The sequence below is a fragment of the Salmo trutta genome, unplaced genomic scaffold (assembly GCF_901001165.1).
Source record: "Salmo trutta unplaced genomic scaffold, fSalTru1.1, whole genome shotgun sequence".
In the NCBI taxonomy this organism is placed as follows: Eukaryota; Metazoa; Chordata; class Actinopteri; order Salmoniformes; family Salmonidae; genus Salmo; species Salmo trutta.
In genome coordinates, this window is record NW_021822679.1 from 106664 (window position 1) to 120571 (window position 13908).

The 13908-nt window shown below is 47.9% G+C and overlaps 1 protein-coding gene across 1 annotated transcript in view; it reads left to right on the forward strand.

The window, feature by feature from the left end:
• LOC115183220 (exocyst complex component 6B) overlaps positions 1–13609 on the forward strand; it is a 33098-nt gene extending 19489 nt beyond the window's left edge. Inside the window, exon 7 of the mRNA XM_029744555.1 lies at positions 12925–13609. Within this exon, the coding sequence (XP_029600415.1) occupies positions 12925–12969 (45 nt within the window). The 3' untranslated portion in view covers positions 12970–13609. The remainder of the gene's footprint in view (positions 1–12924) is intronic.
• Positions 13610–13908: the final 299 nt, after the last annotated feature.

A 13908-nucleotide genomic window follows, 5' to 3' on the forward strand; every position in this document is an offset into this window, starting at 1 on the left:
TTGTTAGGAAGAATAGTCTTCACAGTTCGCAACAAGCCAGGCGGCCCAAACTGCTGCATATACCCTGACTCTGTTTGCAAGAGAAGTGACACATTTTCCCTAGTTAAAAGAAATTCATGTTAGCAGGCAATATTAACTAAATATGCAGGTTTAAAAATATATACTTGTGTATTGATTTTAAGAAAGACATTGTTTATGGTTAGGTACACGTCGGAGCAAAGACGGTCCTTTTTCGCGAATGCGCACCGCATCGATTATATGCAGGACAGGCTAGATAACTACACATGGTTGATGATATTACTAGTTTAACTAGTGTTTATGATTGATTGATTGTTTTTTTATAAGATAAGTTTAATGCTAGCTAGCAACTTACCTTGGCAACGTAAAGCAGGTGGTTAGAGCGTTGGGCTAGTTAACATAAGGTTGCATCCCCAAGCTGACAAGGTAAAAATCTGTCGTTCTGCCCCTGAACAAGGCAGTTAACCCACTGTTCCTAGGCCTTCATTGTAAATAAGAGTTTGTTCTTAACTGACTTGCCTAGTTAAATAAAGGTTAAAAAAATACCAAAAAAACATTACAAATAAAAAATCGGCAAATCGGTGGCCAAAAATACCGATTACCGATTGTTATGAAAACTTGAAATCGGCCCTAATTAATCGGCCATTCTGATTAATCGGTCGACCTCTACTTTACACACCTGGCGGGTTAGCATCTCACATACACACACCTGCTGGTCAGTATAAATGAATCAATCAAATGAATTTTATAAAGGCCTTTACAGATCTCGAAGAGCAAATGAGGAGTAAAACCACGGAGGAAAAAACTGTCTAGGGTAGAGAGGAACCAGGCTCTGAGGGGTGACCAGTCCTCTACTGACTGTACTGGGTAGAGAGGAACCAGGCTCTGAGGGGTGACCAGTCCACTACTGACTGTACTGGGTAGAGAGGAACCAGGCTCTGAGGGGTGACCAGTCCTCTACTGGCTGTACTGGGTAGAGAGGAACCAGGCTCTGAGGGGTGACCAGTCCTCTACTGGCTGTACTGGGTAGAGAGGAACCAGGCTCTGAGGGGTGACCAGTCCACTACTGACTGTACTGGGTAGAGAGGAACCAGGCTCTGAGGGGTGACCAGTCCTCTACTGGCTGTACTGGGTAGAGAGGAACCAGGCTCTGAGGGGTGACCAGTCCTCTACTGACTGTACTGGGTAGAGAGGAACCAGGCTCTGAGGGGTGACCAGTCCTCTACTGACTGTACTGGGTAGAGAGGAACCAGGCTCTGAGGGGTGACCAGTCCACTACTGACTGTACTGGGTAGAGAGGAACCAGGCTCTGAGGGGTGACCAGTCCTCTACTGGCTGTACTGGGTAGAGAGGAACCAGGCTCTGAGGGGTGACCAGTCCTCTACTGGCTGTACTGGGTAGAGAGGAACCAGGCTCTGAGGGGTGACCAGTCCTCTACTGACTGTACTGGGTAGAGAGGAACCAGGCTCTGAGGGGTGACCAGTCCTCTACTGACTGTACTGGGTAGAGAGGAACCAGGCTCTGAGGGGTGACCAGTCCTCTACTGGCTGTACTGGGTAGACCAGAGGAACCAGGCTCTGAGGGGTGACCAGTCCTCTACTGGCTGTACTGGGTAGACCAGAGGAACCAGGCTCTGAGGGGTGACCAGTCCTCTACTGGCTGTACTGGGTAGAGAGGAACCAGGCTCTGAGGGGTGACCAGTCCTCTACTGGCTGTACTGGGTAGACCAGAGGAACCAGGCTCTGAGGGGTGACCAGTCCTCTACTGACTGTACTGGGTAGAGAGGAACCAGGCTCTGAGGGGTGACCAGTCCTCTACTGGCTGTACTGGGTAGAGAGGAACCAGGCTCTGAGGGGTGACCAGTCCTCTACTGGCTGTACTGGGTAGAGAGGAACCAGGCTCTGAGGGTGACCAGTCCTCTACTGGCTGTACTGGGTAGACCAGAGGAACCAGGCTCTGAGGGGTGACCAGTCCTCTACTGGCTGTACTGGGTAGAGAGGAACCAGGCTCTGAGGGGTGACCAGTCCTCTACTGGCTGTACTGGGTAGACCAGAGGAACCAGGCTCTGAGGGGTGACCAGTCCTCTACTGGCTGTACTGGGTAGAGAGGAACCAGGCTCTGAGGGGTGACCAGTCCTCTACTGACTGTACTGGGTAGAGAGGAACCAGGCTCTGAGGGGTGACCAGTCCTCTACTGACTGTACTGGGTAGAGAGGAACCAGGCTCTGAGGGGTGACCAGTCCACTACTGGCTGTACTGGGTAGAGAGGAACCAGGCTCTGAGGGGTGACCAGTCCTCTACTGACTGTACTGGGTAGAGAGGAACCAGGCTCTGAGGGGTGACCAGTCCTCTACTGACTGTACTGGGTAGAGAGGAACCAGGCTCTGAGGGGTGACCAGTCCACTACTGACTGTACTGGGTAGAGAGGAACCAGGCTCTGAGGGGTGACCAGTCCTCTACTGGCTGTACTGGGTAGAGAGGAACCAGGCTCTGAGGGGTGACCAGTCCTCTACTGGCTGTACTGGGTAGAGAGGAACCAGGCTCTGAGGGGTGACCAGTCCTCTACTGACTGTACTGGGTAGAGAGGAACCAGGCTCTGAGGGGTGACCAGTCCTCTACTGACTGTACTGGGTAGAGAGGAACCAGGCTCTGAGGGGTGACCAGTCCTCTACTGGCTGTACTGGGTAGACCAGAGGAACCAGGCTCTGAGGGGTGACCAGTCCTCTACTGGCTGTACTGGGTAGACCAGAGGAACCAGGCTCTGAGGGGTGACCAGTCCTCTACTGGCTGTACTGGGTAGAGAGGAACCAGGCTCTGAGGGGTGACCAGTCCTCTACTGGCTGTACTGGGTAGACCAGAGGAACCAGGCTCTGAGGGGTGACCAGTCCTCTACTGACTGTACTGGGTAGAGAGGAACCAGGCTCTGAGGGGTGACCAGTCCTCTACTGGCTGTACTGGGTAGAGAGGAACCAGGCTCTGAGGGGTGACCAGTCCTCTACTGGCTGTACTGGGTAGAGAGGAACCAGGCTCTGAGGGGTGACCAGTCCTCTACTGGCTGTACTGGGTAGACCAGAGGAACCAGGCTCTGAGGGGTGACCAGTCCTCTACTGGCTGTACTGGGTAGAGAGGAACCAGGCTCTGAGGGGTGACCAGTCCTCTACTGGCTGTACTGGGTAGACCAGAGGAACCAGGCTCTGAGGGGTGACCAGTCCTCTACTGGCTGTACTGGGTAGAGAGGAACCAGGCTCTGAGGGGTGACCAGTCCTCTACTGACTGTACTGGGTAGAGAGGAACCAGGCTCTGAGGGGTGACCAGTCCTCTACTGACTGTACTGGGTAGAGAGGAACCAGGCTCTGAGGGGGTGACCAGTCCTCTACTGGCTGTACTGGGTAGAGAGGAACCAGGCTCTGAGGGGTGACCAGTCCTCTACTGACTGTACTGGGTAGAGAGGAACCAGGCTCTGAGGGGGTGACCAGTCCTCTACTGACTGTACTGGGTAGAGAGGAACCAGGCTCTGAGGGGTGACCAGTCCTCTACTGGCTGTACTGGGTAGAGAGGAACCAGGCTCTGAGGGGTGACCAGTCCTCTACTGGCTGTACTGGGTAGAGAGGAACCAGGCTCTGAGGGGTGACCAGTCCACTACTGACTGTACTGGGTAGAGAGGAACCAGGCTCTGAGGGGTGACCAGTCCTCTACTGACTGTACTGGGTAGAGAGGAACCAGGCTCTGAGGGGTGACCAGTCCTCTACTGGCTGTACTGGGTAGAGAGGAACCAGGCTCTGAGGGGTGACCAGTCCTCTACTGGCTGTACTGGGTAGAGAGGAACCAGGCTCTGAGGGGTGACCAGTCCTCTACTGACTGTACTGGGTAGAGAGGAACCAGGCTCTGAGGGGTGACCAGTCCTCTACTGACTGTACTGGGTAGAGAGGAACCAGGCTCTGAGGGGTGACCAGTCCTCTACTGGCTGTACTGGGTAGAGAGGAACCAGGCTCTGAGGGGTGACCAGTCCTCTACTGACTGTACTGGGTAGAGAGGAACCAGGCTCTGAGGGGTGACCAGTCCTCTACTGACTGTACTGGGTAGAGAGGAACCAGGCTCTGAGGGGTGACCAGTCCTCTACTGGCTGTACTGGGTAGAGAGGAACCAGGCTCTGAGGGGTGACCAGTCCTCTACTGGCTGTACTGGGTAGAGAGGAACCAGGCTCTGAGGGGTGACCAGTCCACTACTGACTGTACTGGGTAGAGAGGAACCAGGCTCTGAGGGGTGACCAGTCCTCTACTGACTGTACTGGGTAGAGAGGAACCAGGCTCTGAGGGGTGACCAGTCCTCTACTGGCTGTACTGGGTAGAGAGGAACCAGGCTCTGAGGGGTGACCAGTCCTCTACTGGCTGTACTGGGTAGAGAGGAACCAGGCTCTGAGGGGTGACCAGTCCTCTACTGGCTGTACTGGGTAGAGAGGAACCAGGCTCTGAGGGGTGACCAGTCCACTACTGACTGTACTGGGTAGAGAGGAACCAGGCTCTGAGGGGTGACCAGTCCTCTACTGACTGTACTGGGTAGAGAGGAACCAGGCTCTGAGGGGTGACCAGTCCTCTACTGGCTGTACTGGGTAGAGAGGAACCAGGCTCTGAGGGGTGACCAGTCCTCTACTGGCTGTACTGGGTAGAGAGGAACCAGGCTCTGAGGGGTGACCAGTCCACTACTGACTGTACTGGGTAGAGAGGAACCAGGCTCTGAGGGGTGACCAGTCCTCTACTGACTGTACTGGGTAGAGAGGAACCAGGCTCTGAGGGGTGACCAGTCCTCTACTGACTGTACTGGGTAGAGAGGAACCAGGCTCTGAGGGGTGACCAGTCCTCTACTGACTGTACTGGGTAGAGAGGAACCAGGCTCTGAGGGGTGACCAGTCCTCTACTGACTGTACTGGGTAGAGAGGAACCAGGCTCTGAGGGGTGACCAGTCCTCTACTGACTGTACTGGGTAGACCAGAGGAACCAGGCTCTGAGGGGTGACCAGTCCTCTACTGACTGTACTGGGTAGACCAGAGGAACCAGGCTCTGAGGGGTGACCAGTCCTCTACTGACTGTACTGGGTAGAGAGGAACCAGGCTCTGAGGGGTGACCAGTCCTCTACTGACTGTACTGGGTAGACCAGAGGAACCAGGCTCTGAGGGGTGACCAGTCCTCTACTGGCTGTACTGGGTAGAGAGGAACCAGGCTCTGAGGGGTGACCAGTCCTCTACTGACTGTACTGGGTAGACCAGAGGAACCAGGCTCTGAGGGGTGACCAGTCCTCTACTGGCTGTACTGGGTAGACCAGAGGAACCAGGCTCTGAGGGGTGACCAGTCCTCTACTGGCTGTACTGGGTAGACCAGAGGAACCAGTCAGTAGAGGACTGGTCACCCCTCAGAGCCTGGTTCCTCTCTACCCAGTACAGCCTCGCGGCCAGCGCTTCTAACAACCAGCTCAGTTGTCTCAGGTGCCATGGAGCTAAACGAGACACTCTAGAACATTCCTGGAATGGTCCATAATATGTTGTGGTGTAACCGTTGGTTACAGCAGGGTCACGGTCGTGTTAAGAGATACAAGCTTCAGGAGGTCATTTACTGGGATAAAGCTTTCTCCATCACCTCTCTTCTCCTCCTCTCTCCTAACCCTTGTTAAAATCTAATGTTATTGGTCGCGTACACAGATTTGCGGATGTTATCACAGGTGCAGCGTAATGCTTGTGTTTCTAGCTCTGACAGTGTAGTAATATCTAACACTAAAAAAAACCCTACCTCTTCCCCCTTGCCTCTTCTCCCTCTCCTTTTCTATTTTGTCATTCCCCTTTCACCTAATCTGACCTCTGAGGAGGAGAGTTGAGAGAGGCACCACGCTGAGGGTCCCATTCAACAGGAAAAATCTGTAAAACTGCGGTACAACGCTGGCATTATGGGTCTCACGCTGGGAAGTAGGTCTTTGACGCTTTAGGCTGACCTTTCTGGTGCCTATGTCTTGACCCCTGACCCCCGTGACACTCACACACGCTCCGAGCCAGCTCGTAAAGACCCGTAAACATACACACCCTTTTTAAGAGGAGAAATGGTACAGCCTTGGCATTGTCCCGCGCTGGTTATTATGACGAGGTCATGTGACACACACACAGAGATGGCTCATAACACACACACACACACACACACACAGAGAGCTCATAAACACACTGATCCAAAACGGACCCATCGACAACTGTTACGGAGAGAGAGAGATCACCATGACAACTGTTACGGAGAGAGAGAGATCACCATGACAACTGTTACGGAGAGAGCGATCACCATGACAACTGTTACAGAGAGAGAGGTCACCATGACTACTGTTACGGAGAGAGAGAGAGAGATCACCATGACAACTGTTACGGAGAGTGCGAGAGATCACCATGGCAACTCTTACGGGGGGAGAGAGAGATCACCATGGCAACTGTTACGGAGAGAGCGATCACCATGGCAACTGTTACGGAGAGAGCGATCACCATGGCAACTGTTACAGAGAGAGCGAGAGAGAGGTCACCATGACAACTGTTACAGAGAGAGCGAGAGAGATCACCATGACAACTGTTACAGAGAGAGGGAGAGAGAGGTCGCCATGACTACTGTTACGGCGAGAGAGAGAGAGAGATCACCATGACAACTGTTACGGAGAGAGAGATCACCATGACAACTGTTACGGAGGGAGAGAGAGAGAGAGAGATCACCATGGCAACTGTTACGGAGAGAGAGAGAGAGAGATCACCATGACAACTGTTACGGAGAGAGAGCGAGATCACCATGGCAACTGTTACGGAGAGAGCGAGATCACCATGGCAACTGTTACGGAGAGAGAGCGAGATCACCATGGCAACTGTTTCGGAGAGAGAGCGAGATCACCATGGCAACTCTTGCGGAGAGAGAGATCACCATGACAACTGTTACGGAGAGAGCGATCACCATGACAACTGTTACACACAGAGAGAGAGAGAGAGAGAGAGCGAGAGAGAGGTCACCATGACAACTGTTACGGAGAGAGATGGCATAGCTGCTTTGCTCTAGAGGTCTTCACAGGTCCAAAAAGTTAGACCCATTCCGAAATGGATCTGTGGCTTTTCCACCCGACCCGATATGCATAATGTATATATTTTTTTGTTTGTTGCTGAGACCCGTTACAGAGACCCGAATGGACCCGAGGACAGTCAGACCCGTTACAGAGACCCGAATGGACCCGAGGACAGTCAGACCCGTTACAGAGACCCGAATGGACCCGAGGACAGTCAGACCCGTTACAGAGACCCGAATGGACCCGAGGACAGTCAGACCCGTTACAGAGACCCGAATGGACCCGAGGACAGTCAGACCCGTTACAGAGACCCGAATGGACCCGAGGGACAGTCAGACCCGTTTTGAAAAGTCCCGTGGAAAAACAAACCCAAACAGACCCGTGCTGGATCGGATCTGAGAGACCCGTTCAGATCCGAGAGTAGAAAGAAAGAGAGAGAAACCTCCAACGGGGCTCTGCCATTAATAAATGAGAGATTAAATTATCCATAGTTAGGTGTTGTTAAAAAACTGCCTTTAACCTGTTTGGCCTAGGGGGCAGTATTGAGAATTTTGGAAAAAATATGTGCCCATTTTTAACTGCCTCCTACACCAACTCAGAAGCTAGAATATGCATATTATTGTTCAGGTTTGGATAGAAAACACTGAATTTTCTAAAACTGTTTGAATGGTGTCTGTGAGTATAACAGAACTCCTATGGCAGGCAAAAACCTGACAAGGTTTCATGCAGGAAGTACCCTGTCTGACAAGGAGTCGTGCGTCTTGCATCTGTTTATTGAAAAGTAAGGATCTTAGCTGTAACGTGACAATTCCCAGGGCTCCGATAGGCTCTCAGAACCCGGGAAATACCTGAAGGTTGACGAGGCAGCCTCAGGCTGAAACACATTATCGCCTTTGGTAAGTGGCGGATCAGAGGACCTTTGAATGAGGCGCGTGCACGATTCGCTCCTGAGGAGAAATTTAATTCGGCTGTTTAGGCTCAATGCATATTCCCGGTCGGAATATTATCGCTTTTCTACGAGATAAATGGCATAAAAATTGGTTTTAAACAGCGGTTGACATGCTTCGAAGTACGGTAATGGAATATTTAGACGTTTTTTGTCACGCCAATGCGCCATGCGCGAGACCGTGATGTAGCATTCTGATAGTGTCTAGAACTCACGAACAAAACGTCGCTGATGGAACATAACGATGGATTATTTGGGACCAAACCAACATTTGTTATTGAAGTAGAAGTCCTGGCAGTGTATTCTGACGAAGAACAAGCAAGGTAAGAACATTTTTCTTATAGGAAATGTGATTTTGGTGGAGGCTGACCTGGGTGGGTATCTAAATAGCTAGCCCTGTAATGCCGGGCTATGTACTTAGATTATTGCAAAATGTGCTTCATCCGAAAAGCTATTTTAAAATCGGAGATATCGAGTGCATAGAGGAGTAATGTATCTATAATTCTTAAAATAATTGTTATGCTTTTTGTGAACGTTTATCGTGAGTAATTTAGCAAACTGTTAGTAAATTCCCCGGAAGTTTGCGGGGGTTATGCTTTTTCTGAACGTCACATGCTAATGTAAAAAGCTGTTTTTTGATATAAATATGAACTTGATTGAACAGACATGCATGTATTGTATAACACAATGTCCTAGGTGTGTCATCTGATGAAGATCATAAAAGGTTAGTGCTGCATTTAGCTGTGGTTTGGGTTTATGTGACATGATATGCTAGCTTGAAAAATGGGTGTCTGATTATTTCTGGCTGGGCACTCTGCTGACATAATGTTTTGCTTTCGTTGTAAAGCCTTTTTGAAATCGGACAGTGTGGTTAGATTAACGAGATTCTTGTCTTTAAATAGCTGTAAAATAGTCATATGTTTGAGAAATTGAAGTAATAGTATTTCTAACGATTCAAAAATCGCACCACTGGATATCAGTGGCTGTTACGTAGGTGGGACGAATTCGTCCCACATGCGCCAGAGAGGTTAACAAATTACACAATTATTTGTTGTTTCGATATAAAGCATATTCAAAACTTTATCGCCTATTGTTTTATTGGTTTTTACAGAAACCAATAATTGTCCACCTCACGGTTCAGCTGTTGGAGAGTTGAGCACTAAATGTATCAGGGAATTGCATGTATAGAGTTGATGTAGGAAGTTTACTGCACCTTAGCCAAATATATTTAAACTCAGTTTTTCACAATTCCTGACATTTAATCCTAGTAAACATTCCCTGTTTTAGGTCAGTTAGGATCACCACTTTATTTTAAGAATGTGAAATGTCAGAATAATAGTAGAGAGAATGATTTATTTCAGCTTTTATTTATTTAATCACGTTCCCAGTGGGTCAGAAGTTTACACACACTCAATTAATATTTGGTAGCATTGCCTTTAAATTGTTTAACTTCGGTCAAACGTTTCGGGTAGCCTTCCACAAGCTTCCCACAATAAGTTGGGTGAATTTTGGCCCATTCCTCCTGACAGAGCTGGTGTAACTGAGTCAGGTTTGTAGGCCTCCTTGCTCACACACGCTTTTTCAGTTCTACCCACACATTTTCTATAGGATTGAGGTCAGGGATTTGTGATGGCCACTCCAATACCTTGACTTTGTTGTCCTTAAGCCATTTTGCCACAACTTTGGAAGTATGCTTGGGGTCATTGTCCGTTTGGAAGACCCATTTGCGACAAAGCTTTAACTTCCTGACTGATGTCTTGAGATGTTGCTTCAATATATCCATATTATTGTCCTGCCTCATGATGCCATCTTTTGTGAAGTGCACCAGTCCCTCCTGCAGCAAAGCACCCCCACAACATGATGCTGCCACCCCCGTGCTTCACGGTTGGGATGGTGTTCTTCGGTTTGCAAGCCTCCCCTTTTTTTCCTCCAAACATAACGATGGTCATTTTGGCCAAACAGTTATATTTTTGTTTCATTAGACCAGAGGACATTTCTCCAAAAAGTACGATCTTTGTCCCCATGTGCAGTTGCAAACCGTAGTCTGGCTTTTTTATGGCGGTTTTGGAGCAGTGGCTTCTTCCTTGCTGAGCGGCCTTTCAGGTTATGTCGATATAGGACTCGTTTTACTGTGGATATAGGTATTTGTGTATCTGTTTACTCCAGCATCTTCACAAAGTCTTTTGCTGCTGTTCTGGGATTAATTTGCACTTTTCGCTCTAAAGTACGTTCATCTCTAGGAGACAGAATGCGTCTCCTTCCTGAGCGGTATGACGGCTGCGTGGTCCTATGGTGTTTATACTTGCGTACTATTGTTTGTACAGATGAATGTGGTACCTTCAGGCGTTTGGATATTGCTCCCAAGGATGAACCAGACTTGTGGAGATCTACAATTATTTCTTTTTTATTTAATTTAAAAAATAAATAATTTAGGTCTTGGCTGATTTCTTTAGATTTTCCCATGATGTCAAGCAAAGAGGCACGGAGTTTGAAGGTAGGCCTTGAAATACATCATTTGAGTCAATCAGAAGCTTCTGAAGCCATGACATAATTTTCTGGAATTTTCCAAGCTGTTTAAAGGCACAGTCAACTTAGTGTATGTAAACTTCTGACCCACTGGAATTGTGGTACAGTGAAATATAAGTGAAATAATCTGTCTGTAAACAATTGTTGGAAAAATTACTTGTCATGCACAAAGTAGATGTCCTAACCGACTTGCCAAAACTATAGTTTGTTAACAAGAAATTTGTGGTGTGGTAGAAACATGAGTTTTAATGACTCCAACCTGTGTATGTAAACTTCAGACTTCAACTGTATAGGCTTATAGGCTCAGGGGTCCACTGTATGATATTAATATAAAAATATGAATTTAAGGAAGATATGCTTAGGCCTAGAGAACTGATTTAAACCTTTTAGAGAAGTTTTGAACAGGCTAATATTGCAAAAAATTGTACAACAAATGACAGCGATATGTATTATACAGCATGCCTATTTTAATGCTAATTAAAAAGACAGTTCGATCTTAATTTAACCACTGAACATGTATCAACAAAATGAAAATAAACAATTTCTGCATATATAAAGAACTGGATTAGATTATTAAATAGACCTATGATGATGATGATGATGAAACTGATGATAATAATAATGGTAATAATAATGGTAATAATAATAATAATAATGATGATGATGATGATGATGATGATGATGATGATGATGATGAAAAAATAAATAAAAGTTTGAAAATGACATCAAACCTGAATAGCGAGTTTGGACACAGTCCATTAGGCCAAAGTTTTTCTCATCTTTGCCCATTAACACTTGTCCCAAAGGACATTCCCCTTGTAGGATCACTATACTCTTTCACCTCTATCTTTCATTTTACTGAAAAGGCCTCTGTCTTTACGAACCCATAGTGGCCAATACTCCTTTTACTCTCTCTCGCTCATCGGAAGGAAGCGCACGTGACGTAAGCAGCCAGAACCACTTTCAGCTGGACTTAAGCTATACTTTTTATTGTGTTGCCATTGGCAGACAAGAATGACAAGGTCATGCAGTTCTCATCGACTCACACACATTAAATGAACAGAGGACGGGTCCAGTTGGTAAATACATTTTAATTGCACATACCCGAGACTCGTGGCATTTGTATCAGACCCGACCCACATCAAAGACAAAAGCCCCGGGTTCTGATCTCTGAATTCCGGGTCTGTTGGACCCGTGAAGACCTCTGCTACTAACGCACGTGAAAGTGTGTTTGCGAGTTCTTGTCTTAAATGTTTACTTTTGTCTCGGGTCTGTGTCCTGGTCTGGTTCTGGATCTGGGTCACTACATATTTATTATGTAATGGATTCATAGCTCACTCTATCTCCTTACTTTGTCTCGGATCAGGGTCTGGATCTGAATCAGGGTCTGGATCAGGGTCTGGGTCAGAATCAGGATCTGGATCAGGGTCTGGATCAGAATCGGGGTCTGGATCAGGGTCTGGATCAGGGTCTGGATCAGGGTCTGGATCAGGATTTGGATCAGGATCAGGGTCTGGATCTGAATCAGGGTCTGGATCAGGGTCAGAATCAGGGTCTGGATCTGAATCGGGGTCTGGATCAGGATCTGAATCAGGGTCTGGATCAGGGTCTGGATCAGAATCAGGGTCTGGATCAGAATCAGGGTCTGGATCAGAATCAGGGTCTGGATCAGAATCAGGGTCTGGGTCTGGATCAGAATCAGGGTCTGGATCTGAATCGGGGTCTGGATCCGGGTCTGGATCAGAATCCGGGTCTGGATCAGAATCCGGGTCTGGATCAGAATCCGGGTCTGGATCAGAATCGGGGTCTGGATCAGAATCGGGGTCTGGATCAGAATCCGGGTCTGGATCAGGGTCTGGATCAGAATCCGGGTCTGGATCAGGGTCTGGATCAGAATCCGGGTCTGGATCAGGGTCTGGATCAGAATCGGGGTCTGGATCAGAATCGGGGTCTGGATCAGGGTCTGAATCAGGATCTGGATCAGGATCTGGATCAGGATCTGGATTAGGATCAGGGTCTGGGTCACTACATATTTATTATGTACTGGGTTCATAGCTCAGTCTGTCTTCTCTATATATTCATATACGTATATAGATTACAAGTTATTAATGCTTAGTCCTTTCTTTGGTTGTTAATCCGATTCGCCCTTCTTGATTTCTTGTCTTTTAAAAAATGTATTCCCCCTTACATTTTAAATAGTTTTAGATTGTTAGGAGCTAGTAACATAATAATTTCTCTGCACTGCTATAACACCTGTTAAACTTTTGATTTGACGAGATCGAGAAAGCGGGGTTTGACCTTGGACTGCTTTTTTTGGGACGACTCCCAAATGACCCTTGAACCCCCTACTTGCTCTCTTTCCCGTAGGGTAGTGCCATAGAACACGCTAGACTGCCGGTAAGTACAGTTTGAGTGTTACTGACCGTAACAAGAACACAGAGCATGAGCGTGATGCACGGTCGCCGGGCTTTTTTCAAGAATACATGTATGAACTGACTGTCTGATGTTGCTCTTACTTATTCTGATGGACAGACACTTTGTTTGATTGACAGCTCCTAAAAGTCTGAAAGAGATTCTGATTGATTGACAGCTCCTAAAAGTCTGAAAGAGATTCTGATTGATTGACAGCTCCTAAAAGTCTGAAAGAGATTCTGATTGATTGACAGCTCCTAAAAGTCTGAAAGAGATTCTGATTGATTGACAGCTCCTAAAAGTCTGAAAGAGATTCTGATTGATTGACAGCTCCTAAAAGTGATTCTGATTGGGTGAAGAGTAAAAGAGTTTGCTCTGAGGTTGGACTCCCCTTCAACAGACACCTTTTGAAACGTTTGGAAGCATCACTTTTGGATGTCGCCTGCGTCCCAAATGGAACCCTATTCCTTTATAGTGCACTACTCGTGGGAATAGTGTGCCATTTGGGATTTCATCCTCTTTTATTAACACCGGGTCCCAATTCGCTCACAAATAAGTAACGAGCTACCCCTTCCCCTTGGCCCTAACTGTATGGATTTGAGCCCCTCGGTTCTGACGTGATTAACATCTCCTGAAGAGTGAATAACATTGCTCTGTAGTTGTACCCTTCTTCACTGGTCTCCTTTTTGCTAGCACAACCCCCCCCCCCCCCCCCCAGATGCCTCCGACCCACAACCCTGTGACACTGACTAATCTGAGGCTGCATAATGGATGTGTGTTCTGTGTGTTTTGACCAGACAGACTCTGGCATGTGGGAAACCTTCTCATGGAGCTGATCCTGGTAACGCTGCGTATTTATTATTTTACCAAGACACAGGAATAAATAAAGTCTAACTCTCCGCCCCGCTCTCCTCTTCCCTCCCCTCCGCCCCGTTCTCC